Source organism: Crocodylus porosus, unplaced genomic scaffold, assembly GCF_001723895.1.
Source record: "Crocodylus porosus isolate Cpor-Errol unplaced genomic scaffold, CroPor_comp1, whole genome shotgun sequence".
Classification (NCBI taxonomy): domain Eukaryota; kingdom Metazoa; phylum Chordata; order Crocodylia; family Crocodylidae; genus Crocodylus; species Crocodylus porosus.
Genome location: NW_017728942.1, coordinates 11373163 through 11400446, shown reverse-complemented (window position 1 = coordinate 11400446; position 27284 = coordinate 11373163). Strand labels below are relative to the sequence as shown.

Sequence of the window (27284 nt, the reverse complement as noted above, 5' to 3'; positions counted from 1 at the left end):
TTTTTTTTTAAATTGAGGACAGTAGCAAGACTCGAGTGAACTGAATAATCAAAAGACTATTCAAGAACTGCATATTCTAATGGCACCTCTCAAATCTTGCAGCCACAAAGCATCTTTCCAACACAATGGGAAAGGACAACAGCATGCAGCCACATCAGTAAGGCTCGTGGCTGGATGCTTCTGAGCAGAGAATCAGCGTGGACGTGATGACATTTAGGTTTCAGCGTTCACACCCTGCTGAAATGGAGGAAGTTGAAACACCTTTTAGTGCTGCTGTTTAATGAGCATCTCTGCAGGTTCAGCAGTCTGAACCTTCTCGCTATACCCCCTTCGCAACCCAGACAGCTGCAAGATTGGCTTTAAGAGAAAGCAAACAAAACAAAAACCAAACCCAAACCGAAAGTACAGATTGTGGGAGCAAACGGACATGGACCTTAATCCTCAGAGGTTACAGACTTTTCACATCTGTGGATTTCTCTCATCCCAGGATGGAATCAAACCCTTTTAGCCACCCTCCATCCTCCACCCCTACGATCAGATGCGGGAACCCAGCATCTTAATCACAGTGAGGAGGCTTCCCATCAGGCAATACTGACATATGGCATTTTAAACTGTCCCAGTCCAATCTCATGTGCAGAAACCAACAACAAGGGTCACCTGCATCACCCCTGTGACTGCTGTACATTAGAGGATCTCCCCATGTCCAAGGCTGCTTTCACTTCACTGCCATGCACCTCTTAGTAGTAACCATCCACTGAACTCAGCTGCGCACCCTGTACTGGCCCTCTGCCCAGACACCAACCTCCCAGCCTGCCCTCTCCTAGAAGGAGCAGTAGCAGATGCTCCCTGGGACTCAGGCAGTCATTGAATGATGCCAGACCCCAGAAATACACCTTGGCCGCCAGCCATCAGCTTCTGGAGCTACACCTAGTACTCACCTGCTCAACAGCCGGTATTTCCTTAACCTTTTGCTACTTCCTGTTCGTTGCCCTGTGCTGTGGCCCTGCCCATCCTTGTTCCTCTAACCCTCTCTGCTCCAGGATGCCTGGAGACAATCCCATGCTCGTGAGTGAGGCATGGAATAACGTATTCCTGAAAAGCAGGGGAGGAACTTTTTTAACTTAAACCAGAACAACGCAATTCTCATCCTTCCCTTTTCATCCTTTTTTTTTTTTTTTTTTGGGTGGGGGGGTCCTCCCTCTGATCGCACCTTGTTATTACCAATATTAGCCGTTCTCCAAGTCTCATTTCCCTGTGCCCTCTTTACACTGCTTCTTCTTCTCTCAATACAGACAGAAAAAGGCAGCTTCACCCAGAGTATGTCACAGAAACAGTCTCTCCAGGTGAGTTCCCCTTTCATTTCTGCTCTGATTCTTCTGCCACTGTGGTCACCTCAATTGTTGTGGTGTGTTCGTCCGATGCTGCTGCACCCTCAACCGCACTAGACGGCACCGTCACAATTGTGCTCCCACCGGGAGCCATTTGTGTTACGTTCTGTATGGCAGTGCCTAGTCCCGGTAAGGTGAGCAACTGGAAAGGGCTCACCACTTTTACCACAGTGCTGCCATCCTGTATGGCGGCTGTGCTGAGGACAGTCAGGTTGGAAGCGTCAGGATGGATCTCCACAGCGTTGGGGAAGCTAGAGCCTGCCGAGGCCAGTACAGTGTATCCCCCCAACAGGGGCGAGGCAGGGCAGCCGACTGCAGAAGTCTGAGATGTGCTTTTCCCAAGCATAGATGTCGGAAGGGCAGACACCACTTTGCTGAGAGGAAGGCTGGCAAGCTGAGAAATTGGCACTCCTGGGGCAACAGCGATTTGGGCAGACTGGGACAGGACTTGCGAAGTTATGGCAGCTGGCCCCGACGTGGCCCTCGTCAGCCGGGGGCGTTTCAAAGGTGCAGGGACAGAGACTGGTGTCAGAGTCATCAGCACGTTGTTGAGGTGCTGTGATTTGTGCTTTAGCTCCTTCGCCCGCTTGCGGTGCTCGTCACACTGCTGCTCCAGAGCTGAAAACAGAGATGGGGACAAGGGTTAAGAGAGCACCTACCAGCCGTGGCCTAGCACAAGTCTCCCAGTGGCCAGTGCCCTGGTTCTGATATCCTTGCAACCCCTGGAGTACAAGCAAAACAGGTTAACCGGTCTCTTAGCACTATTCCAGACCTCTTTAGAGTGCACTGTTTGGCTTTAGGAAGAAATCTATGTTCTCCTACAGAAATGCAGTGCGGGAGCACTAGATATCACAGAACTAAGATGTTGGAATGCCCTTGGAGCATACCTGCTAAATCTCGTGTGTACTGTTCTCTTGAGCGGTCCATCTGGCATTTGTGGCTAGCCAGAACTTTCTTTACAAGGTCCAGCATGCCAAAGTTCTGGACAATGTTGTTGAGTAAGACTGCATCTTAAAAACATGAAAGGCAGACATAAGGCTTTGAGGAAACTATCATTCGCTACAGACACGATTGAACTTCTTCCTGGTAAAACACAAATACGTAACACTAACATTGCCAAAATCTTTTTCAGGATAACACAAGCAGTCCCAGCTCCGGAATTCATTAACATTTACATTTAAAATGATGAGGCAGGAAGGAGATGGCAATGTGCCAAAAGGTAATTAGGAAAAGACAGTCCTTTCCCCACAAATACAGATTGTTAAGAGGTCTCCAGACAAAATAGTCGGTTGATCTCTGGATAACGCTTGCCTAAGAGTGGTCAGAAGACAACACTGTGTTCACAAGATACATGAGAGAGACTTTGTTACAGAGGGGAAAAATAAGCTAAGAAAGTCTTCTATAGTTTAAATTTATGAAAAATGCAGATCTAGATCTATTTTCTCTTGTTTTTAATAAATCTTTTTCTGGTTAAGAATGTCTGTTATCCAGATGACTTTCCATACAAATTTCTGAAAAAAAAAGGAAGCCCATAACTTCTAAGGAGTTCTCATCACGGGGCAGGAAAAGGTGTCTTCTCCCAGTGAGGCATATAACAAAAGCCATGCCAGGTAGCACACCAGGAGAGAAACTGAAAAGACTAAGGACGACAGAAGAGCTGGCAGTGGCATTTGGTCCCAAATGCTGGTGTTTTATAAAGTACCTAGAAGTAAACATTAAATTACTGCTTCTATATTCAGTAACCATATGCATGCTTACCCAGCATGCATGGCAATTGAACTGCAAAAACCAGTTCTTGTTAGCAGCATGCATTTAAATGGCAAGACTGGTGGGAACTGGTTTGTCAGCTGCTGGAAACATTCTTTTATTTTTTTCTACAGATCAGATTGCAGTTTCCAAGGAAGTTGGCTGCAATGCTGCTTTGCACCACTAAGGTGCAGATAGCAATGGGACCAATTATTTCCACATAGAACTGACTCTGTGTGTAAAACTTAAAAGGGGATGCCAGCAAAGTGGATGCAACAATGATAATAGACATAAACATGCCACTTACTAGCTCCTGCAACCACAGTCTTACCGCTGAGCTGCAAGGGAGGATCCTGGACTCGCTGCTGTAAGCCTTTCATGTTCTCCACAAGCTCCTGCTGAAACTCTTGGATGACTTCTTCCAGCAGGCCTGCATCCTTCAGGCCTCGCCAAAAAGCAAATGTGTCATCTACGGGTGCAGGAACCAAGAAGGGAGAACATTAAAGCACTAGGAACAGGTGGTAGGAAGTTTTGCTAACTGACACATCATGAGTGGGTTATGTATCTACAACTCCTTTTAGAAAATGGTGATCCATCTAGACTTTGCCTTGGTGGGGGCAGAGGCAGAACCCAGGGTAAATGGGACAGGGGCAAAACACACCTGGAACAAACACCCTGTGAAAGTGGCAAGGGTAGGAAAAAGTGCTTCACTGCAGAGCTTCACGAGAAGACACATCTTTGCTTATCCTCCCCCCATCCACCACAGCACAGAGGACTAACAAGGCTATGGCAGAAAGCCACCTTGTTTCTCCCCAAAATCTCTGCCCTGTGACTCTGTGATTAGATGGGCCAGCACGGAGGATTCACACCTCAGCCTGTCTCTTTAGGTGACCTGAGCTGGCTGCAGTCCTGAGGGAGGGGGAACCTGCTCCCTCTGCCTACGTGACTTGCATCAATCACCTGGGTGGGGGGTTTCTACCTGGGGAGCTGGAATCTGCCCGGTAACAGGTGATGTATTTCAAATTGGTTGGCCGACAGCCAACTGGGGCCAACCTCCACGGGACCAGGTGAATGAGGTCACAGGGGCTATATAGGTTGTGGGGGAGGGGGGGGAGGCTCGCTCTCTTCGGCCATGAGGTGAAGCAGCAGCCAAGCAGGGGAGACAGAGAAGCCTTGCCGTCTGGACCTAGCTCTCTCTCACCCCAAGACTCCAGCGGGGAAACGGGAGAACTCTGGAAGATGCTTGTGAGGAAGCTACTCAATCGGATTAGATATCTAGCTGGCAGTAACACAGATGCGTAATCAAAAGGCTACCACAGCCACACTGTTTGATCTTTAGGATTTCTAAGAAATTGCTCAACCCTTTACCCTAGTTTACCCTACCCCCTGTAATCAATAAAGTTCTCCTTTTTGACTGGTGTGGGAGACTTATTGAGGGGTGGGTCTAAAATGCCTAAGAGACCCCTTAGGTCTGCGGACTAAGGGAGACTTTACTTTTTGCCCCCTGACTTGGGGAAGTGCCCCAAGTGCCTGTACCGGGTCAAGTACCTGTCGGACTATTAGGCCTGTGTTTCCCCGAGGACACAGGGCCGAGACAGTCCCTTCTCGGGGTGGTGGCGGCAACGTTACCCCCAGACTAGCGAGTGTGCTCCGGGAGAGGGGTCGGCCAAGCATAAGGCACCCCTAGGGAGGCATTCGGAGTCTGGAAGGTGGGCGGGCGCAGGGAGGTGGGCGGCTCAACGTAGGTGCGCCCCCTACTGGCCCGCCACAAAGGCAATGAAGCCACAGAAGAATGCTAGTCTCCTCTCCCAGCTCAGGCTTCAAAGCAAGTCACAGTAATATGTAGGAAGGACAGAGGCAGAGCTTCCCTTAGGAAACCTTCCTACCTCCCACAAGCAACTGGGTCAAGGTCAAAGATTCACCCTGAGCTATCAAATTACTGTGGTTAAGACATGCCAGTTCCTGTGGCCAGTAGTGCACAAGGCAGTAATGTAGCTAGTATCAGGTCTGCCTGTCTTGGACCCCCACCAGCCTGAATGACCAGGCACTCTGACACAGCTGTTGACAGGGAGGTGTTTGGCTCAATCCAGATGCCACACACCAACCTCCACAATGTCCCCTAACTTCGCTGAATCAGAGATATAGGCAAGAAAGCTATACATGAACCACCAGCATGTAGTGCTGCTTTACTGAGCCAGGATGAAATTGTGTTTTCCTACTTAACCTTTGTTCCTCTCCTAACCGCTCCCTACACCCATTTCAAATACAGGTTGTCCACGCAGAAGGCACAAGAGAAATGGTCTGCACTGCATCAGGTGGTTTCCATGGACTGTACCTCCAATGGTAGTGGTCCAATCAGTGGCTTCCTCGCACGTTTCTATGGTGATCGTCGCAGGAGATCCATTTACTGCAATCAAGAGTGAAAAGGAAAAGAAAACAAGTCATGGCTCTTCTCTTGTCTTTCCACGTAGTGTCAGTCTCTGCAGCATACACCCACTTGCCATGTTACTGCAACAACTCGCCTTCTTTTTTACTGGGTGCATTCAATTATGTATGAGCTTGTTATCTCCTCCAGCTCTGTCAAATAAAGACAGAGATAGAAGTGCAGAGCTAAGGGTCACACAAAGCCAGTGGGGGGCTTTGCTTACCTTTTACTCAGTGGCACAATAACACAGGGGTTATTTATGCAGCTCTGGAAAATGGACATTTTCCTGGGGAACAGTGACTTTTTTTTACGTCAGATTTTTTCTCTATTACTACACAGAGCAAAGGGCAGGCAGATTTATTTTGTACCTTTAATACGTTTTCACAGAAATTGTGATGTACAAAATCAGACTAAGTTGCCACATCCACAGGACACAGAAGAAAGAGTAAATGCTTAATAAGAACCCCTATTTTCCACTTTTGTGTTGACAGGCCCAGAGAGACTCAATCAACTAACCCACTCTTTCCCCTACTGAGGATATGGACAGACATACATGTGAAGCCCTTCAACTCACTCTAAAGTGAAGCATTCCTAGTTTGGAGCACATCTGTACAAGTGTACAGTCCCTTCCCAGCTGAAGTGCTTCAAACGTGCTGGAGCTCATGCTGTTGGGCAACTGAATAGTTACAGGGCTAGTGAGCAGGGTTGCAAGCTTGCTTCTTGGTCGTGATACCCTGGAGGCTTTTGAGGACAGCTGAGTGGGAACATCCGAGCATCTATTTGGGGCTTCCTTCTGTTGCAAGGCTGATCCGTTTCATTTCAGGAGGGCTCCTCCGTTTCACGTGCACTCAAATACTGCCTGCTCTATGCCTGGAAACAAACTGCTTTCTAAAAATCAGCGTGAAGTGTGAACTCAAGGAAGGCAAAAGGAGGGGCAGAAGCCTTGAATGTGTCCTGAAACCTGCCTTGCTCTATGAAGCCAGGCACCCTGTGTCCCCATGGAGGGGAGGGTCCTTGGGGGTTGAGTGACAAGGCAGCGCATGTCCTGCTCCCTGGTGTAGATGGATCAAAGGGGCTGGAGTCCCACATGGTGCTACTTTCCCGAGAACTACTGAAGGCAGTGGAGCTGGGAGCAAGTCACAGAGAGATCAGCTCACAGTGGCAGGAGGGGTGAGAAGCATAGCACTGTGGGACGCTGGTGGACTGACCAACTTGTTGCATTTTGGGGAGAAGAACTAATGTAACAAGAAGCACTTCATAGTGAAGTCCTTTAAAGTTGTTCCCATTTCATCCAGGGTCATTTTTTATTTTTATTTTTTACATGGTTTGGATTGATTGGTAGCACTTGAACATCACACATCTGCCTCTTCACTTTTTATAGTGCTTTTAAGGCACTTGACAGGCTGTAACCTCTGTCCATGACCTCACCACACTACGAGATCCTTGCTGACTCCTACATTTGCCTATCATACTTCCCTCCAGCTGTTCATGCGATCTCTGCAGCTTGTCCAAATCTCTGTGGTATTGTTACCACAGAGATGAAGGGGCCAGGGTGTCAGTCACACTGCATGCGGGAGGTGCAGAAATGAAAATCTGGGTCTGAGAAGCAGCCGTTCTTTTGGGAACAGCTGAATACTTTACTTGAAAACAGAGCCGTCTGTAAAACTCTGCTGCTTGAAATTAATTCTTCTCTTAACAAGTTTGTTCTTTCCCCTCTGCAGCCTTTCTTTTTCCCTCCTATTTGTTTCAAACGCAGCCTGACTCCATCAGCACGGCTGCTTCCTTGCGTGCATGTTAATATCCGTAATTACATTAACTGGAACACCCACAGCACAGAGGTTGGAGTCTAGACCCAAGCTGGGGACGAAGTAGCACAGAGCGAGGGAAAAAAATAAAAAAAAACCAACCAGAGGTTGCACATAGCGACTGAAGCATGAGGTTCAAGTCTTTGGTGCTCTGTGCAAAGCTAGCTGACAATGCATACCTCATTTGCATTGCTCCTTTTTTTTTTAAAAAAGAAGCTCTTGGTAGCAAAGGGAATGGAAAATATAGGTGTTTAGGTGTTCAGAAATCAAAGAACATCCCCACAGAACATTCCCTGTAATTATAAGGCATATGAAATTTAGGGCTTAAGCTACTTAATGGTTAAGTCTTAACCAGTATCCTTTAAATCCATTTCTTCCAACTTATGTGCATGAGATCTGATAGAAACCAGTAGTATTCCCTGGCTATATTTAATCTTTCATCAGACAAGAATGATCAATAATTCAGATGGAGAGCCTTAAACGAAAACGTCTAAATTATTCAGAAGAAAGTCGGTTCCTGGCTTTAAAAGGGAACGCAGAAAAAGGGACTTCGAACTCAGCTGCAACAAAGAAACTGCGCTGATCTCTGTGATAAAACACGGCAGGCAGCTGGCACCTGGTCAGAGGCTGGCACAGAAGAGGAGGAACATCGAGTGGGGAAGAGTTTTCCAGCAGATTAACTAGAGGCCTTTACTTTTTAGGTGCTTGGGAAAGCAGGGTGAAAGACGGGCCACTCTTGTAAGTGCCATTCTTGCAGAGTATCCAAAGGACACCCTTGCCAGGCATCTACTTCTCTGCCATGCTGTGCTCCAATGGCTAGCTCTGATGTGAAACCCAGTGTTGGAAGGGGGAAAAACAAACAGGAGGAAAGTATCAGTAACTTTTTTTTGTAAAAAGCTTAACAGAGACAACAATAATGACATTTATGTGGCTATAACATGCACTGAACATACCATCTGCAGAGGCAGGAGTGAGAGGAAAATACTCCGTTGATGTCTGGCTGGTCAGGGACACCCTGGCTCCAGTCAGGTCAATCTTAGTGCTGCGGCAGGTGTTCGAACAGACCTTGGTATGCTGGTAGAAATCCAGCTCCCCAGAGTCCATGATCCTCCTGCAGTACAAGGAGTGAACACAGGTATATATACCGGCACCAATAGAACTGATGCAGCTCGCCAAAAAGCAGCTGCCACTCTGAAGCTTTTAACTACAATCCACACACACAGTCTTTCCAATCCTTGTGATCATCCTCCTGCCGTTCCTTTCCCTTAATGTTAAGATGATTCTGAGTGGTATGGTGAACAGGGAGCAAGAGCAAGAAAACAGGACTGCCCTGCAGAAAAGTAAGTTGCAGAAGGAACCTTAGGCTCCTATTACCAAAGCCAGCAAAGGTCTGGCAGAGGCAATGGATCTTCCTGTATTAGTTAATCCTAAAGGCAGCATTAACTAAGCTAACAACCATAAATGAAAGTAAGAAGTTACTGAGTCAAAAATCTGCTGACAGGGAGAAGGGGAGAAAAAACAGTGGTCATCAAGAAGAGTGCTAGAGTGCTCTGGCTTGGAAGCTGGTCAAAGAATGACCTTTGTGAGAAATGGGAAGGTAGAGGCAGCTGTATAACAAGGTGTCTCTGGTAAACCTTCAGACATCTGCATTAGAAGGAAAGATTACTCAGTAGAGAGGATGAGGAATAAAACATGTACCCTGCTGTCCTCCTTATTTACTGTTGCAATTACCAAAGAATTAGCAAAGCAAAGTGGACATAGGAAGTCAGGAGCCTGGATGGAGATAAAAAAATCATTTCATTTTGGAGGCTCTCATACTGCCCAACAGGAGGCACTTTGTCTCATTCTTGCATGTAACGTACAACAAACAGAAAGTCTCACAGTAAGAGTCTAACAGGGTACTGGGACCAAGAAGGGACTTCTTCTCCAGAAAAGAAAGTGGTGGGCCCAGTTTTCAAACACTCAACTGCTTTGATGCATGTGAGCTTTAACAGGTGTAGATGATTAGTTAGGTGCGTGAAAAAACTCTGTTCACACCAAGAGAATCCATGATCTATGTGCACGCACATGCATGCTTGTGGAAATGCATATCAACAGTGAGAAGACATGATAAAGACCCACTGAGAATAAGCCCCTTGGAACAGGAGTTCATTATTTAACCCCATGGAAGTGAAACAATTCTTCTCCAAACCTGATAGACTAACAGAAAAGACATCTGAACTACCTGATGTAAGAATACTCTTCCACATACCTAAGTGGATCAAACTGAGGCTGAAAGAAACAGGATGTAGGTACCCATAAAGAATCTTGAAATAGTAGGCCACTGAAAATACCTAGGAGTATCAAAGAAAACGCATGCTGGAAACCATAGCTCTTTCTCCAAATGGGCTAAATTTTCATATATTGGGATATGTCTCGAGGGCCACGCAGGAACCATGCTTAATAAAGCATGTGCATGCTGGATATCACCAGCACCATGACAGTACCTGGGGTTGCATTTTGAACACATATGTATACTGGTGCTTTTTTAATACAGAAAAGTCAAACTGGACACAGTTACCATGGTGAGAAGTAAAGTTAGTGCCATCAAGAGGCACTAGTACGCCAGAGCCAAGCATGCATGCAATCATCTGGAACAGGGCTATCACTACCAAGATGTCCAAGCACTGCACCTGAACAGCTCCAGGGAAAATGAGTACTTCCACATGATGGCATTAGGATCGATGCAGAGCCTCCCCCCCGGACATTCCAGCCAGGAGCTTAGAGAAACTGTCACTTGAAAAGAGGTTTGGTGTTTGGAAGGTCTGAAGTGCACAAAGCAGCTATGACGAACCAATGCAGAGCAAAGCTGAGAAGACAATTCTTCCCCAGAAGTGATCCTGTGATAGAGGCTAGAGGAAGAAGACGATGCTGGATGGCAACCCTAAGAAGCAGTGTTCCACATGCCTGACTGGCCAACAACATCCCACAAACACTCATCATTATAACAGCCCTTGGAGATTCTGCCTAGATGTGTACAGGCTGTATTCTGCACTTGCTCTTCTTGCACAGTATGGTGAAGAGAAGCACTGCAGAGCTCCAGTGTGCAGGTGAGCTGGGTTCAGCCTTCTACCTAGCTCTTACATGCAACACAGTTTCAGCTCTTCTGCAGAGTCTGGCTTTGTACAAGGAGGTGCACAGTCAGGCTGAGCACAAAGGTAGTCAAACCCTCCTCTGCACGGACCCTTCAGCAGCAGGGATGCAAACTTCATTTTGACCAAGCACTGTTACTGGATGGAACAAATCTCCAGGTCCTCCTTGCGGAGGGAGAAGAATGGCCAGCAGCTAGAAGTGAAAATACTACAGGTGCTTGAGGCAAAGAAAGAAGTGGGACATCCTCCCTCCACCCGAAGGCCTGGACACACCTCTGTTTGGAAGCAGAAGAGGTGGATGAAGGAATGGTCTTCTGGGGCAAGCTGCCTCCAGAGCACTCTCAGCCTCTGCCAAGTAGAGCCGATGCTCTGGATTTCTGGGCCCCACTGCCAAGTAGGCTGCTTTGCCCGCCTTCAAGCATTCTTTGCACAGGTTTCATCCCTCAGAAGACTTGCCCTGCCAAAACGAAGGCTTACTGTGCAGCATCTGCCAAGGTGTTAGAAGCGGATTAAAAAAAGAAAACAAGAGCAGCTTGCGTTACTGCAGGAGCTCAGTGGGAGAATATAACTCTGTTCTGTGAAAAGGCTATGGAGACGCAGACAATACCAGGGAGGGGGAGAGGTTCTTGTGCTTCTGGCTAGTAGCAAAGGAATACATTTTAGTTAGACTGAGGTCCAGAGCTGTTGCTTGAGAAGGCTATGAAGAAGGGAATTCCTGTAGTCCAGTCCAGAAAAGATGAAGGCACAAATAAGCATTAGGTATAAAAACTTGATTTAGGACAGAAGTATCGCAGCAGAGAGTGTGCTCATCTATGGATGGGCTCGGATCTCACACGGTAGGAAAAACTGATTGAATGTGTGCATTCTGTGCTCTAAATCAGCAATGAAGCAAAGCCATAGAAGAGCATGCCTGGCACAGGGACTCTGTCACAGATGATGTAAAGAACACAGCCTGACCACCTGTGGCCATTACAGATCGTGCAGCAGGATGTGCAAGATGGGATCTCAATTCTAGTCAAGCTGTAAATCAGGAGGTGACCATTTTATCTTCCCCAACTGCCCCTCCGTTTCCAAACTGACAGTATTCCCCAGTTCCTTTTCTATCCTGGTAAGTACTGTTGCTCTGTGGCTGTTAAACAATGCCTGTGCTCCAGTCCCAGGGTAGCTCCCTTCCACACTGCTGCCAGAGGAAGGGGACACATTTGATATGAAGTGGAGCACTGGAAAGCGGAAGTGGAGCTGTTTCCACTAGCAGCAATGGGGAAACATTTGATATGAAGTGGTGCACTGGACAGACAGACTGTGGTTGGGACAAATGTTCCATGACACACATCCATTCAGTACTGTGGCACCTGCATTCTGCTGCTTGGTCCTATGAAGGAGCGCTTGTGGCTGCTCCTGCACACATACAAACAGGCAAGAGCACTGACCTTAGCATGATCCCATTCATCCGGATTGCTCGCTTCCAGTCCTTCAGGGTGGACTTGCCTGCCAAGTGGACGAACTCTTTGGGACTAATAAGGCGATTGTCATACTGCAAAAGGAAGAAACACAACAGGGTGTGACAGCCTGAAAATGAAGACCCACTCCCTGCGAGAAGGTAGATAGACAGGAAGCCTGGTAGCAGAAACAGTGTTTAGCCTGGCACCTGGCAGCAGAGCAGGACTGATCTCATGGCCAAAGTTGAAGACTTAAAATTAAGATGAGTTCCTGTTCCAAACTTCCCTGTCTGACTGAACTCTGTGGGTCAGCCCCATTCTCAGTGAACAATTACTCACCAAGAAATTATTTTTATGCTAACAAAAACCTTTGTCAGAAATTATTTACGAGTCATTGCCTAGCCCTGTGTGAACCAGGCTGCATCAGGCAGGTCTTCCTGATGCGTTTTGGGCAAAGTATAGTTAGCATCACAACACACTGCCCCCCACCACGTGCTCCTGCTGCCCCAGCTTTAATTCAGCTTGTGTTTCCTCCAACTAACCATTGGACAGGCTAGCTGTGAGAAACATTGTCCCACCCACCACTATCCTCCTCAGAGCATGCTGCCCAACAGGCATCCCTATAAAGAGTCACAACTATCTTGGAGGGAAGAGGAGATAAAGGTTCAACCTCAAAGCCTATTCAGTTTTCAGTCTCTGCATGGTTCTCCAGCAAGCCTAGTAACTTGTGCCAACTCCAGAAATGGCTTCTATGATGCCATGCAGAGAACCTATTAAACTATTAGCACGGGATAGCCATCTGATGATGCAATAGCCATCTGATGATCTGCCCCTCACTGTTGGCCAGAGTGACTCTGAACTAGTCACCTGGAGCTACAAAGCCTTGCACCTCATAATCATCCCTCCCAAGTTCTGTTGTCATCTTTTATTAAAACTCTGATGGCAATTTCTGCTGGGGCTTCCCAGAGCTGGGTCCCATCTTTCTGTGGGGTGACAGGAGGCTGTGTTAATCTGATCTCCTAACTGGTGTGCGTTAGGAACCACCGTACTCTAACAGGCATAGGGGCCACATGCAAAGAGAAGGTGGGTTTCAGGGAACAGGAGGAACTGATCTACCTTAGTTTTTGCTCTTTGCTTTGGAGAGGAGACATGCAAAGACTCCACCTCTTGTAGGGGAAGGAGGCATCCTCTACAAGGCTCTCCTGCAGTACAACCCAAAAGGAAACACTGCTTTCTATTGTGTTTACAACACCTTCCAAACTGAACAGGTAACCAGAGTCCAGGTTTTAGAGAATGACTCCACAGCAGACCAGCAGAAGTTGAAAGTCCAACCAGAGCTGTTCAGCTCCTCTATGAACCACAGCTGTGGAGAGCAAGATAGCAATGGTGCCGGAAATAGTTTTCAATCCTCCTCCCCCCTAGCACCGTATCATGAACACATCTGGAGAGGGCTTAACAGACAAGTAGAGTAATGCCCACAGAAAGAAAACTGGAATTCTGGATTCCATGCAAATTTTTCTCCTTCCTAAGTAAGGAGGGTGCCTGATGAACGTGAATCCTGCCCTTTCTTATGGACGTCCTCACCTGCACACACTTCACATTGATACCGGGGCACACAAACTTCCTCCATATCAGGTTGGCTTTACTGTCTCCACAGGTGATGGGATAAACAATCTCTGCTTCCAAGCTGTCTTCCTCTTCAGCCATCTTCACTTCTCACAGGGAATGAGGGTGGGGAGGGAGAGAGAGGAGGGGAAGGGCCAAAAGGAAAAACGAGTTACAATCAGCAATTAACATCAAGAGTTAAAGATGCCTTGCAGTGGTGTTTTAGTGCCCAGAAGCAAGAAGAAAAGGCAGGCAACAAATCTGGGCACCTGCACCAAGTTTTCAGCCAGTCTCTAGCACTAAGAACCCAAAGGATCAACCTGCTCAACCATAATGAGAACATGCCTGTTTTGCAAGTCCAGGCAGCTAAAGGCGCAAAAAACCCCAAAACAAAACCCTGCAAATACAGTGGCCATGACTGAAAGTTTGGTTCTTTACAGGAACTGCAGAAGGAAATGTTTTAGGCTGATTATATATTCACACACTTCTTTATGGTGCGAGTGTCTCTTCATGGCAGGCAGTTCTTCCACTGGTTTCAAGAAAGGACTTAAGCAGCTAACCCACCCTCTGTCTTTTACAAATCTAAACACATCCAAACCTATTTTCAGCTCAGGTTGGTTAAAATTTCCCACCCACATTTGAGCCATGCCACTAAAATGAGAGCTACAAGACAGAAAAGCCCCAGTGTCCAAGCGCAAGCTCCCATACTTGATTACAGTGACCGGGAAGGGTTTGAGAATCACAATTTTTATATATCAGAACAAGTTCATCCATTTACTGAAGGGGCTGGCAAGGCATAGGGAGGCTGTCCAGAACAGGTGGTTTTATCCCCCTGAGGCCAGTGCACCCCAGTAGGGTGACATCACTACAATCTTAATCCATAAATTCACCTTATTCTTGTATCTGGAATCTGTAATTCTGTGACATAGACAAACAAACCACAGAGAGTCTGACTCCATGGCTGAACTATGGACAAATGTGAAGGTAGATTGAATGACTGAAGTCAAACAATCCCCATCTAAACCAGGAGAGGGCAGCAGCATTCCAGGAAATGCACATCCCTACTCTCCTTATTCACCTTCTCTCCTGCCTTAGTGTCTCTCCAGCCTCTGGCACACATTCATGTAATGGCAAGATGGGGTCTGATCCCCCATCCCAACAACTGTACATCCAGCCACGTTGCACATGCATGGCAGAACGTGGGATTTTGGGATCAGAGATCTGATCCCAATTGTTTCATCACTACTTGCCAGTGCAGGAGGATCCCAGGCTACCCCTACACCAGGAAGTTGAAATTACCCACAGCCTGGAATGAACAAATGCAGCCTGGAGCTGGCACTGATAATCAGCTGATTATGGATCCCAGCCCCAAGACCACACAGGGGCCAGTCCCAGGGCCCCATGCACCAGGATGTCAGAAAAAGGCCCTAGGATCCAAAAAAGATTCCCCATTCCTGGGATCCTTTGTGTCAGGGATGTTAGAAAACCACATATAATCCTGCGTTCCAACCCAATCCCAGGGTTCCTGTGGCTAGGATGTGTCAAGTGCCTTTCTCTGCAGGTCCTTGGGAGCTGTGGAGCAGGGCAGTCAACAAGCCAAGTCACAGGAAGCTCTCCATAACCTAGTACCCTGATGCAGCTGATAAGTTCCACTCAACTGGCACCATGCAAACAGCAGGGTACAGGCTTGTTCAGCCTGCTGATATGGAGAAGCTGCCAACCAAGCCCTGCCATGCAACTGCATCAGACTGTATGGACTGCACTCGGTCACGCGTTCCATTTAAGTTTCAGTGGAAACCAGCCACAAAAATACTGCACATATTTTGTGGAATATTTTTGTGGCTGGTTTCCTGTTCTGCAGCACCATTATTTTTCTGAATGTTAATTGGTTAATTGCATCTCAAGCATAACAACTCCCAGGAGCCCCATTTGCAATTAAGGGGCACGACTGTTTGACCTCAGTCGTGTTTCAGTTGAGAATATATAAGCACTAGTGATACCTACAGGGAAGAAGTGAAAACAGGATCTGCTCTAGAGGACATCAGTTCATCTGCTCTGCAAGGAAGTTGCTGAGCTCTTGCTGTCACTGGCACATGCTCCCAGGCAGCTGTGCCACGTAGAGATGTAGCACTCTGTGCCTCAAGCAGCAGACCTGCTGAAGCTGCCAAGTCAGATGCAAGGCAGTCAGCAGTAAAGGTCAACGCAGTACACTGAACCTACCTAAGACGGCTTCTTTCAGGTGTGCAGATGCTGTGAAGGCAGCTGCAGCTGCAGCAGCTGCATTTTCCGACTCCAGGGTGTCTTCATTTAGGTCACCACTGGTAAGAGAGCCAAATGCACAAAATTAAGCACACCGATTTGTGATCGGTGGAGTGAACCCCACCTCAAAGGTCATTAACAACACACTTCCCTGTAAGCCAAGGGCATCCCAGTAATTCCTAGACAGGAAAACCTTTCTTTAACCAGGACTCATTGGCAGGAGCTGAACTTTCATTTCCTTATTTAGTTTTAAAACTTGCAGGCTAGGGCTGCAACTCCCTGCCATGCTCATACCTGACTATTTCCCTTCCCAAGTAAAGAATTAGTCTTCTGTTAGTACAATAGAAATCTAGAGCAAACTGCTGTTCTGAAGTTTCTCCCAGACACTTGCAGTTTCTTCAAAAAAGAATCCCAAGGAAAATCAGTGGGAAAACAATTGATCTTCTTTTGGGTGGGGATGACCCAACAGGTCTCCTTTATGGTTCTACGGTACTCAGAAATAGGAACTGGGAGGGCAGCATAACCAGTGCAGTACTTCCTTAGAACAGTGATTCTCAACCAGACTGCCGTGCCACCCTGAGATGCCATGAGACTTTTAAGGGTGTGCATGTGTTTTAAAAGTTGGTTGCTGGGGTTATACTAGCAGATGAATGAAATCAAATCATGTTATACCTCCTGCTTTACTGACTTTTATGCCAGGGGGCATCTAGGTTAGGAGGATTCTTAGCTAGGCTAGAATATAGTTTGACCCTGACCACACTGGCAGACCAAGTAAGGACCTGAATAATCTGTGCACCTAACCAGCACAGGGGATGTAAACCTGAATGGATAAAGACTTTAAGATTTATTTAAATTGTGTTCAGCCTTTATGATTGTTAAGGTAACTTGGCAAATGTAAACCAGGGACAAACTGACAGCCTGCCTTCCTTGTCTGCAGACAGCTCCAGGGCCTGCTGCCACTCAGCTTTTGTCAAACCCCAGAAGTACAGAGAAACAAAAAAAACTCAACTTCACTGCTTTTATCTAGTAAGCTGCAGGCAGCAGGACACCAACAGTTGCAGGGCGATGGTTTGCGTGGGACAGAAGCACTTGAAGAAAAGGAGGCCTGGAGAAAGGAGCCAAAACCAACCTACGCTGGGACCACGGGAAGGCTCTGGCGGAGAGATCTTCTCTCCTACAGCTAGTGGAAGTTATAGCTTCCATTTCTCCTATTAGGCATAAGCCAATATGCAGACCGAACCTCCCAGCAGGGGCTAGTGACAGCCCTGTGGTAGAAATCTCACCCAGCCTACAACTTCCCAACCGCTGGTAGAGGTAAAAGGGGATGCTGGCTTTCCTGGAGTTCACTACCTCTCTTCCTGCCACATCTTTCATATTTACCTCTGGCTTAAGAGATGTCTGCCACAGCTCTAAAGCTTTAGGTTACCCCCCAGTACAGTGCTTGGTTGCAAGGAGGGCAAAGTGGGTGCACACTCATATTGGAAAGTGAATACTTAGAGGTTCTGATTTAAAGAGAACAAGGAAAACACACTTGACACCCCTGATTTCAGAACAGTTATGCAGAGGGCTGAAGCAGAGAAATTCCCTTAAGAGGCACAGTGATATTTGAAGGGAGAACAGCTTACTTCTGGCTGTTCCTCTTCCCATGCCCAATCACTTGAAGAAGAAATTAAAGCAGAGACTGCTATCCCATTTACCACTACTGGGTACCAATTTCTCCCGTCTTTCTGCCATTGAGACTGCTCTACTAAAGATCTGCTAAAAAAACAAAAACAAAAACCAAGCAAACCCATAAACGGAGATGTGCATTTTACAGCATTCCCATGTACCCTAAGAGCTCCAACTGCCTGCTGTCTTACAAACTGTGTCTGTATACTAAAAGATACTGCAGGCAGAGGCAAACAGCTAATTAAAGAAATGTATCAAGAACTCGTCTCTTTCCTGCCTTACAATAGGAAGAAAGCCTAGCTTGTGGCAATTGCTAATGGAAAGACAGACAAACGGCTCTGCATGGCTTCTATACCCTCTCTCTAGTCCCTGGCCTGCAATAGCAGAGTACATCAAAAGTAGACTATTCAAAGGAGCATTGTTTTTAAGAATATACATAAATATGACACATGCTTAGGCTGTTTTGGACTGTAAATATTTCTTCATTTCACACAGACGATGTTGCCGCAAGCTCAGTTAACGCATAGTATCAATGATCTACATGTCGCTCTACACCATCTCTCCATGCTGGCTTCTCAGTGGACTACATCTGTGCAATCTCACTGGCTCTGGATATTAGTGTGCACGGCTGCCTCTTGTGGATGTGCATTTGCATTTTCCTGGCAGAGACCCAGTCTAATTACTGCAGCAAACTCCCTACACCACTCTGGAGTCCTACAGTGGGAAAATGATGGTTTTCCTGGCATTCCAGTACTTCTGCTCTATACGAACCCTGTGCCCTGAACAAGAGTCGATGGAGAATGTAAATAGAGAGTCTGGCCTGCTCGAGGACCAGGCGGTATATTAAAATGAGCAGTCTTGTGTTTCACTGGCTGCCCGCAGATTCCACAAAGCAGAGCTACACAGACAAAGCAAGTTCAGGAGCAACCGGTTTTTCCCTTCTGACTTCTCAGTAGATGAGATGGTTGCAGGGTGGAACTGCAGCCTTGAGACATTGCTCTCTCTTCCACCCACCAAGCAAAGTGCTTCTGCAGTACAGAGATAAGGGACCTTGTGTGAGAAGCACGAGGCAAGTGAGAAAAATAAAAAACCTAACTCTTCCGTAGTGTTTCTGCCTTGAAGAAGCAAGGTCACTCTTGGCACAGCTGAAGGAAAGCCCATGAAAAAGCCAACCCTGACAATTTACTGCTACAGTTCAACAAGCCAAAGAATGCTGGAAATGAAGTAGGCTAGTGAGCACGGAAATAAAAGGAGGGAGATGGTATCAATGTGTTTCTAAAGTGGAACCTCGAGTGGTTTGCAACCCCCTGTGTTCTGGATCATAAATGCAACCAGGCCAACTTGCTTAGCTATAACACCTGCAAAACCCAGGCTTGTAAGCCATGTTCCCACCCCCACCTCTGTAAGCATTTTCCTCCCAAGCTACGTTGCTACACTTTCCTGTGGACTTGCTGGGCATACGGCAGCCTGCAAATCTACGATGCTGAGTTGAGGCACATGGGGACAGACATTTAAACAGCAAGGATCTAACACAAGTAGAAGAAGGAAGAACTTTAACTTGATGCTTCACCAGCCTGCCACATGATTCCTTCCCTATCAATCTGGTAAATTCATCCATTCATGCCATTTCAGATAGACCCATCCTGTCGAGCTGCCTAGAGAGACAGAGGCAGAGAGAGAGAGAGAGAAGCCTTCTCCTGAATGCAGAGCACCGGCATGTCATGGGCCTGATTCTGATTTTGTTCTCACTGCTGTGAATCAGGAGTAACTCCACCAATGTCAGAGCTTCCACCAGTCTTTGTACAGGAGGGTATCCGGTGCGAGACCCATCTGCTTTGCTCACTTCACCTCCTATTAATTTTAGTGCTGGTTTTGAGCAGGAAAAACTAGTCCTGCCCAAACTCCTAACTTGGAAAATTCTTTGAGAAACAAATGCAAGGCACTGCCAAAGCTCTGGTAAAAGTCTGCGTGTCCTACAGAGGTTTAATTAGGTGAAAAAAAGGCATTCGAAGGAGTACAGCATCTCTCACACAGTACTCTGTTTCCCCCCGCTTCCCCTGCAGCTGGCTTTCCTGAGCAGATGCAGACAGACTCTGCAGGCTGGTAGAAATGGGTGGGTGGGGAGGGAGAGCATGCAGACACATCTTTCCAGCCACGGCAGTGTGTCCCTCCATACAAATCTCTGAACTAGCTGGTTGCCATGACAAAGTCGTGGGAGGCAATGCTGCTCACGTGTCGTCAGACAGGATCCCTCTCAAGTTTCTCCCCAGGAGGATCCATAAACCAGATGATGGGGGAGAAAAAGAAAATTAAGTGTCCGTGGAGTGCTGGGCTCATGTCCTCCTTCTCAATGGTTTTACCTAGCATGGGAAGCAGAGCGCAGTCTCCACCACAAATAAAAGGCACAGAAGCATCTCTAATTAAATGTGTAGGCCAGTGGCCATGGTTCAGAGATGCAAGCTGTTGCTAACTGCAGTCTGAGCTGCTGTAAAATGTAAGCTGCAGTACCAGCTTCCACCCCGCGCCTGCTCTCACGTGCTGAGAAATGGAACATGTGAATTGCTGGGCCCTGTCAATGTGCACTGTCCCCTGCATTTACTAACCAGGCCTTTAGACGTGAACAATTAATACGTTCATATGCTCCAGGTTCTGGCTGGGTTCACAGAGCAACGATAAACCCAAGAGAGCATTAGAAAAATGTCTCCATCCAGAATCCTGTTTGTTTCAAGATGACCATTAGTGGGTATCTTTATTTTTAATATGCCACGTAGGACAGGAGCCAATTTCAGAGACTATTTTGTAGGCAAGGCTGTGAAAGCAGGACGCTCCGAGCTCATGTTCCTCAGCCGCTCCCATCTCCCATTCCAGCCGGGGATGGAAAATGAGACTGGATGAAGCAGAAGCCAAAAGAACGACGGCATCTCCCAAGAATGGAAAGGGAGCCCCTGCAGTGGCAGCCTTCCAGATCTAAAAATGAGTCCCTGGGGCAGGTTATCGTCCCTCTGCAATGGCTGCAGCCCTTATCCTTCAGCTTTAATCCAGGTGCCCCAAAATCCAGCAGGTCCAGCAGTGCTAGGCAGACAGCACACAGGCCTTTGTGTGTCTCATTAAAACAACAGACTCTCTTCATCGCATGTACCCTAAAGCCCAGAAGAACTGATCCCTGCTTGGGACTGTGGCTGAAGAAATTTTAGCATCTCTCACCCACTTTCTAGAATTACCTGATACTGGTTTTTGAGATGTGAACCAGAAAAGATTTTTTTTTAAAAACAGTAAAGAAAATAATCCTGCATTTGGAACAGGCTTGGAAGAAGGAGGACAAAAAACACCACCCTTACACCAAACAAATCGAAACACTCAGGCGCCCAAAAGCATGTTACACTGCTGCAAGTGGATCTCTGAGGCACCTGGCCAGCATTCACATTAGAAACAAGAAGTATTTAGCACTCAGAGAGACCTTCTTACACGGCAGCTTCCCAGGTTCATGTGTGACTGCTATGCTGCCTGAGAGATCAGGGATGTTAATGCAGAAATGACACTGAGCTGTCAAAGAAAGCAGCTGGAAAAGAACTGACCCCACTGCTTGCAAGTGCCATCCATTAGGTTGGAAGGAAAAAGAAAAGAGCTCTGGAAAAAAAAAAAAATGAACAGAGACCCAAGAGATGTCAGAAGAAGAAAGCCAATTTACACCTATTAGGCATGTCTGCTGCCTTTAGTAAGGCTGACACCTCGTATCCACCTTTCCTCACCCTCACTGGATTGGTGACGAAGAAAAAGAAGTATCTTCCCGACTGAGCAGGATGAACTGGAAGCCAGAGAAACAGCTATGCTCCTGCCAGCGGCAAATCTGTTCCATAACAAGGACCTTGAATGCTGGTTCTGGTAGAATAATAGGAACAACATTACCCTGCTGACCCTTTTATAACATGGGCGTTGTAACCTGATGCACTGCCCCAAAGCTGGAGGGAGAACATAGAGTGGAATGGATTGGTCCAAACAGCACACACATGCTCCTCTGTGAAGGAGGACAAGCAAATACCAGCAGGCTTCTCTGATCATTTCAAATAAAGAATCACCTTGGTGAAACAGCTGTAAATACAACCTTGGATTTCTTACAGGCTGAAACCCCAAGAAGTTCTGGAAACACAAGATGCTCCCTGAACAAGCCATAGAAATGCCAAGGAAAATTAAACCAAACAGTCCTTTAGTGCTTGTGGTTTGTGTGTGTAAACCAGCTATTTTCATTTTGTGAACATGGAGCTAGTCAATCTGTACAGAGAACAATAAGAACCCAAACCAGACCAGGCAGTACTGTATTGAAAGTATCAATTTTTTTAAAATATGGATTTCAAACATTGGGGAAAACAACATTTGAGAATCTTTCCAAGTTTGCTGCTGTTAGTTTTTTGAAAAGCAAAGCTCCGTTCTATATCCCAGTGGTATTTTCAGTGACACATCTGTCATTTTTATTGTTAAGGGCCTATTAGCAATTCCCTTGGCACTGCTTGATGTGATGGCAAGAAGGATCCTGCAGAGTGCTACTAAAATTCTGGACTGTAAATACAAACACTGCAAACAAAAGATTTTACTATAGCACATACTACAGCAGTGGGTCCCTTTCCTCATGAGGAGCACATGGCTTAGTGAATAAAGAATCGATTTAGTCACCTACTTTCACTCCCACACAGACTGAAGTTCATCTTAACGTGCACTTCTATGCTGAAAAGTCATCATATAAAAATGGTTCTTTTTCAGTTAAGAAAAATTCCCCCTATGTGACCAAAATCTCTGCTTAGCATCCAAAAAGGGTGAATGGCTTTTCACTCCTGTTAGCGGTGTGAAGACAACACAGTGAAGACAGCAGAATCCACAGCTCGCTCTACATTGCATGTTTCCATCAGAATTACCCACTGAGCTCCAGTCAATAACAGCTGTAGAGCTGCACCAAAGACAAAGTTAGAGGTGTTAGTGACTGCATGATTTGAAGACAGAGAGATGGCTCAGGTGTCTCTGAGGTGCTGTTGAGGGCAAGGATGTGTGAGCAAGAAGAACCCAGCTTCACTTTGTGATCAAGGAATGCTTGTAGGAATGAAAAACAGAAAGAAAAAAAATTTATTTATGTTTAAAATATGCATGCGTGATTTAGCACCGCTGAGAATCTACCTGGAACCCCTTGATTCTACTTTTGCAATGTTACTTTGCAGAGATTTGCAACATAAGCTTCCCCACTGAATTAGTTTAGAAGACCTCACCTCAAGCCAGAAGATGGTCATTCCCCTACCATACGCGCAGAGCAGCAGTACACTGTGTGCTCTGCATCTGAGGAGTTCCATTGTAAGCTGGCATGGAAACTGCTTTGCCAGTTCCCCCTAGGAGAAATGAAGTCAAAGGAAACATGGAACATGCAAAGGAATGTGGAAGCAGAGTCTAAAAGCTAACCCAGTTAGTTCAGGGGTGGGCAATCTATTCTAAGTGAAATACTGATACATGGAAAACTTCAGCATTTAAACCAGGGTTCTCAATTTTTTTTTTAGACTTGAGGCATCCCTCAATAGACTCAAGGCTTCCCTTGGAAAATGCCAGCTCTTCGTTTTCACTCGTTTTTTACTGGAGAAAAATAACAAAGTAATTCTTTGTTGCAAAGACCTCAAAAAGACCACAATGCTCAGAATATTTTTAACACTATGGAGTCCCAGATAAACCCAGAGTTTTCATATGGTGAATAGCCTTTGTACACCTAACAGTGCTAACACTGTGTGGTACCCCACAGCACCCTGAAAGGATCTCGTGGCACCAAGACACCCTGGTTGAGGATCACAGGTCTAAACATATTCTTCACTTCATTATAAATATACTGTTTGTGTGGGTAGCTATACAGAGAATTAACTGAAACAAATATACCCAAATGCACAGTGACCCACAGGCTTGGTTAATGCAGGTTTTGAGCAACAAAGCTGAGTGTTTCAATAGCAGGTTGTGTTGATACATAACACTTGGAGGACTGCAGCACAAATCCTTTGCAACTGCTACAACATTTTTAAGTTCATTTCTCAATTGCTTAACATTAGATTACTGTGGGATCATCTTAAGCTACCTAGTTTTTAATCCCCCCCAACCATCAGCTGTTTCAGTTAGTTGCCAAAACTACTGTATTGCATTTTAAGGGGTTGCTGACCTAGAAAAGGCTAAAAGCAAGAGTACTGTAAAAGATGTATGACTCAATACACCTGTAGGTGTCTGCACATGTTATACAGATTCTTGCATTAACATGGAAACTAGTTTTATACTTTTATACAGGCCCTGGCATCTTGTAAGATCTATGAAATTTATATCTACAAAATCTCAGTATGGTAGGAAATGCTTTCATTCCTAGGTTATGGGCAGAAAGCTAAAAGGCAGCAGTTAAGTGACTCATCCAAAGTTTACACAAAGTCTGGGGCACAGGTAGGATCTGAAATCAGACCTTAACAACAAGAGAGCCTCTCTTTCCTCTAAGAGCTAATCCAATGTGTCATTGCTGTCTAAAATAAACAGTTGTAAAATTAATAAGGCAGCAGTAGAAGGGCAAAAGTCTCAGCAGTGAGTTCATACTTCCACAGTCGAGGGATCAATGGCCAGCTAACTGCTGCTCATGAGAAGCCCATCTCTTTCCTTCAGCCCACTACTTTGTGCATTGTGGCAAGCAAGCGTAAATGCTCCCAGAGAAGAAAGCCTGCTGGGGCCCCTCGTGCACTGTTCCTAGGATGAGAAAAGACAGTGACACCAGCTAGACATCAGCAAAACTCTGGCAAGTTTGAGTCTTGCTAGGGGACAGCAAAAGGTTCTCCTTATAGAATTAACAGTAAGGCAGGTCCTATGCCCTTTTCTTCCATTTCCTCTCACCAACATAAAGCAGTGACTTTTTGTCCTTAAAGCTGCCGGTCCACCCATTCAAATGGAGGAGAAGTGAAATCCTTTTCCTTCAAGCATTGACCATGCTATGGTTTTAAGACATTCTGGCAATTGCTGCATTCATGTTACTAAGAAAGTTTTCCTGACCACAAGGACATGAATACATCATCCTCTCCCAACCACAGACATTGTAAAAAGGCTGCTAGGATCCCCATTCATGGCACAAAACCAAATTACTCTACCTATGGTAAAGAAACTTAGTTCTAACTGACCTGGGCTATCATTTGGTTTGGGCCAGCATGTATGGATAAGGCCAAACCAGATTGAAAATCTGATCCTGTAACTCAAGCCGGGGCCTAGTTTTGCTTTCACTCCAAATGCTACAATATCAGAAAACGCACCTGATCCTTGATCCTCCCACTTAAAAATGTGGTCCGACCTCGCAGCACAAACATATTTATAGCATTCTTCTTATTTAAATCTGTTCCTAAAACAACTACAGGCCTGCCAAAGTTCAGGACAGCAGCAGACCGTGATTAAATCCTATTTGGGTTTAACAGGGTTGGAAACAATCTGTTAGACAAGGTGACGCCAAGTTTTAGCAGCATCATAGGTCTACCATTTTCATCCAGTTCCTTTGACACTGCAGAAACTGCATTATTGACAGGACCATCAGCTAAAGCCCAGTTTTAACCCAAGTTGGGTGCTCCAAAGTTTAACATCTGTTGGCAAACTGCTTTTCCAGCTGCATATTCTGGGCAATAATCCACCAGAAAGGCGACACAGGGGTTACTAATCTAACTATCTGACCTGCACGGTACCCAACTAAATTTGTCCAGCTTTGTCAAAGAAACATACCAGAAACAAGCTAGGCAAGATGATGGGCAATTGCTCATTTTCACACCAAGCCCTGTATTTTGCTGGGATGCAACTGCTACGCCCATGTTCTTTTTAAACACATATGGTGACAACTTCTTACCCGTGCTGAGATAGATTTGTCGTCACTAGCACAGTTTTCACTTCTTCCACACCAGTGCCATCGACCATGTTGTCAGGAGTCGTTACCACGACCACCTCCTCCATGTGAACACTCACATCAGGGGTAGCCATGGTGGAGGAGGGGACCACGGTGGTCAGCAGTCGCCTGAAGACACCTTTCTGGGACTTGGCTTCCTATTGGGAAAGAAAAAACAGAAGTGAATCATGAAAGAGTCTCATCAGTAAAAACAATTAAAGAGGTGGGAACTGGCATGGCCTGGGAGCCAGCATTCCACGGGATTTCCACCAGCAAATGCTGCAGCCTGGAATAAAGATATTAGGGGCTCCCGGGGTGCTGGCTCCATCTTGAAAGCAGACCAAGAGCAGAGGGTAGATTAGAAAGATAGAAAACAGACCAAGCCTGTGCACAGGAACATAAATGCTTTGGTTTGGGTTTAAGATTGTCGCAGGCTTTGCTGCTGCTGCTGCGCTGAGGCTACTTCAACAAAATGACATGCTAGCTGACCTTCTAATATTGCAGCACTCCATTCCTGAAGGGAAACAACAGGAAAGGACATCATTTGGGCCTCATAAGAGGGCTCCCTGTGAAAAAAAATAAACATTCAGAGGCTACAGCCTGCCCACATCCCTAACTTTTGTTAACATCATTATTCACCACAGGATATTGGCCAGGTTCTCCTGCCGCTCCAAAGCTATTGAGCAGCAAACAGCTGTCTGAGAAGTGCTTGCTTTATGATCTCTCTTAGAAAACTGGGTTGTGGTTTTGCAGGTTCTTCCCTATTTCTATTCTTTCTTCCTTGTGTCTGTACTGAAGTGAGTGGGGAGAAGAGGCTGACATGTCATTTCCCATTCTTACATGCCTTCCTGTTACAACCTGCAAGAAAACCTCAATGTTAATAAATGACAGCAGTTAAGATTTCTGGGTTCCAATACACCCCAGCATCCCCATCACCAACTGCAATGTTATTCAAGGTAATAGGAAATTATATCCGAAGTCAAACCAGCAGTGCTTTTAGTTCTGCATCTCTGACACTGGCCAGAACCAGGGCAGAAGAAACTCTGTTCCTGTCAACTACCAAGTCACCTTCCCAAAAGGGAAGTGTCAACCAAGCCCCATCGGTTACTGGCATTGGCTTCAAATAAAGTACCGCATGTACCGGCATCGTCAAGGCAAGACACCTCAGGATGTGCTTTATTAGCGGAGCTGTCCAAAATAAAATCTTGGCAGCTGTGTAGATGATCCAAAGAGCTCCCACGGATGCCCATGGCAACAATTCAGAGCCAGGAACACAATTACTGTTAATGAAAACAGCTTTCTGAAAAAACACACATGATGAGAAGGTGGCGGGGGGAGGAACTAACTGCCAAGGAAAATACTGGTACAAGGTAGAAATGAACAAAGTTGTGGTAGGCAGGTGGATACTTTTCCTGTCCTCTTAGTCTTAAGGTACAACAAAATATGCATTGGGTGATGGGCTAGAAAGTAAACGGGAGGAGGGCTATGATACAAGGAAAATATTCAAGGTTAAAGGTGGGGGGGGACAGCAGGGAGGGGCACTGGGAAGGACGAGGGGATGGGAGCAAAATCTCCATAACTGTCCGGCACCGGTCACAGCAAGCCAGGCTGTAGATACAACTGCTGTATAAATGTTAAGCAGGGATGCTGCTGAGAATATGTGAGAGAAGCAGAAGGCAAGAGGCTGTGCCATGGTCAAGACTGAGGAAACCCTGAGCTGCATAAAAAAAAATGAACTGGAGAGCTAGTATTTTTGATAGGCTGGAAACAGCAAGTCAAGTACTTTGTTGACTGCACCTTGGTTAATCCTCATGGGGAGGAGGATGAAGGGGGAGAACAGTTTCTGGCAAGAGGTGGCAAGGGATATAGTCTAAAAAAGTTAAGCACATTAAAATGAGAAAACTTGAGGTCT

General features: G+C 46.2%; 1 protein-coding gene across 5 annotated transcripts; it reads right to left on the bottom strand.

Annotated features, from left to right (window-relative positions):
• On the bottom strand, positions 1-25557 carry GMEB2 (glucocorticoid modulatory element binding protein 2). Of its 5 annotated transcripts, none has more exons than XM_019548330.1 (10): positions 25337-25421; positions 22719-22835; positions 15760-15857; positions 13519-13646; positions 11926-12029; positions 8318-8475; positions 5470-5541; positions 3442-3603; positions 2276-2398; positions 1-2006 (listed from the first exon to the last, which is right to left on the bottom strand). In XM_019548330.1, the coding sequence occupies exons 4-10, from the start codon at positions 13639-13641 to the stop codon at positions 1357-1359; spliced, it is 1392 nt and encodes a 463-aa protein (XP_019403875.1). In that variant the 5' UTR covers positions 13642-13646; positions 15760-15857; positions 22719-22835; positions 25337-25421; the 3' UTR covers positions 1-1356. The 5 variants fall into 5 exon arrangements, with proteins under 5 accessions (XP_019403875.1, XP_019403876.1, XP_019403871.1 ...); XM_019548331.1 differs by having other exon boundaries at positions 13519-13641; XM_019548326.1 differs by lacking the exon at positions 22719-22835 and having other exon boundaries at positions 25337-25557.
• Positions 25558-27284: the final 1727 nt, after the last annotated feature.

Bases quoted from the DNA above. Each gene is read 5' to 3' on its own strand.
- GMEB2 (XM_019548326.1), bottom strand. From the start codon at position 25,467: ATGGCTACCCCTGATGTGAGTGTTCACATGGAGGAGGTGGTCGTGGTA. The intron at 8,476-11,925 runs GTCAGTGCTCTT...CTTGTACTGCAG, and splicing joins ATGAATGGGATCATGCTAAG to GAGGATCATGGACTCTGGGG. The intron at 3,604-5,469 runs GTACAGTCCATG...CTGCACCCGTAG, and splicing joins TTGGACCACTACCATTGGAG to ATGACACATTTGCTTTTTGG.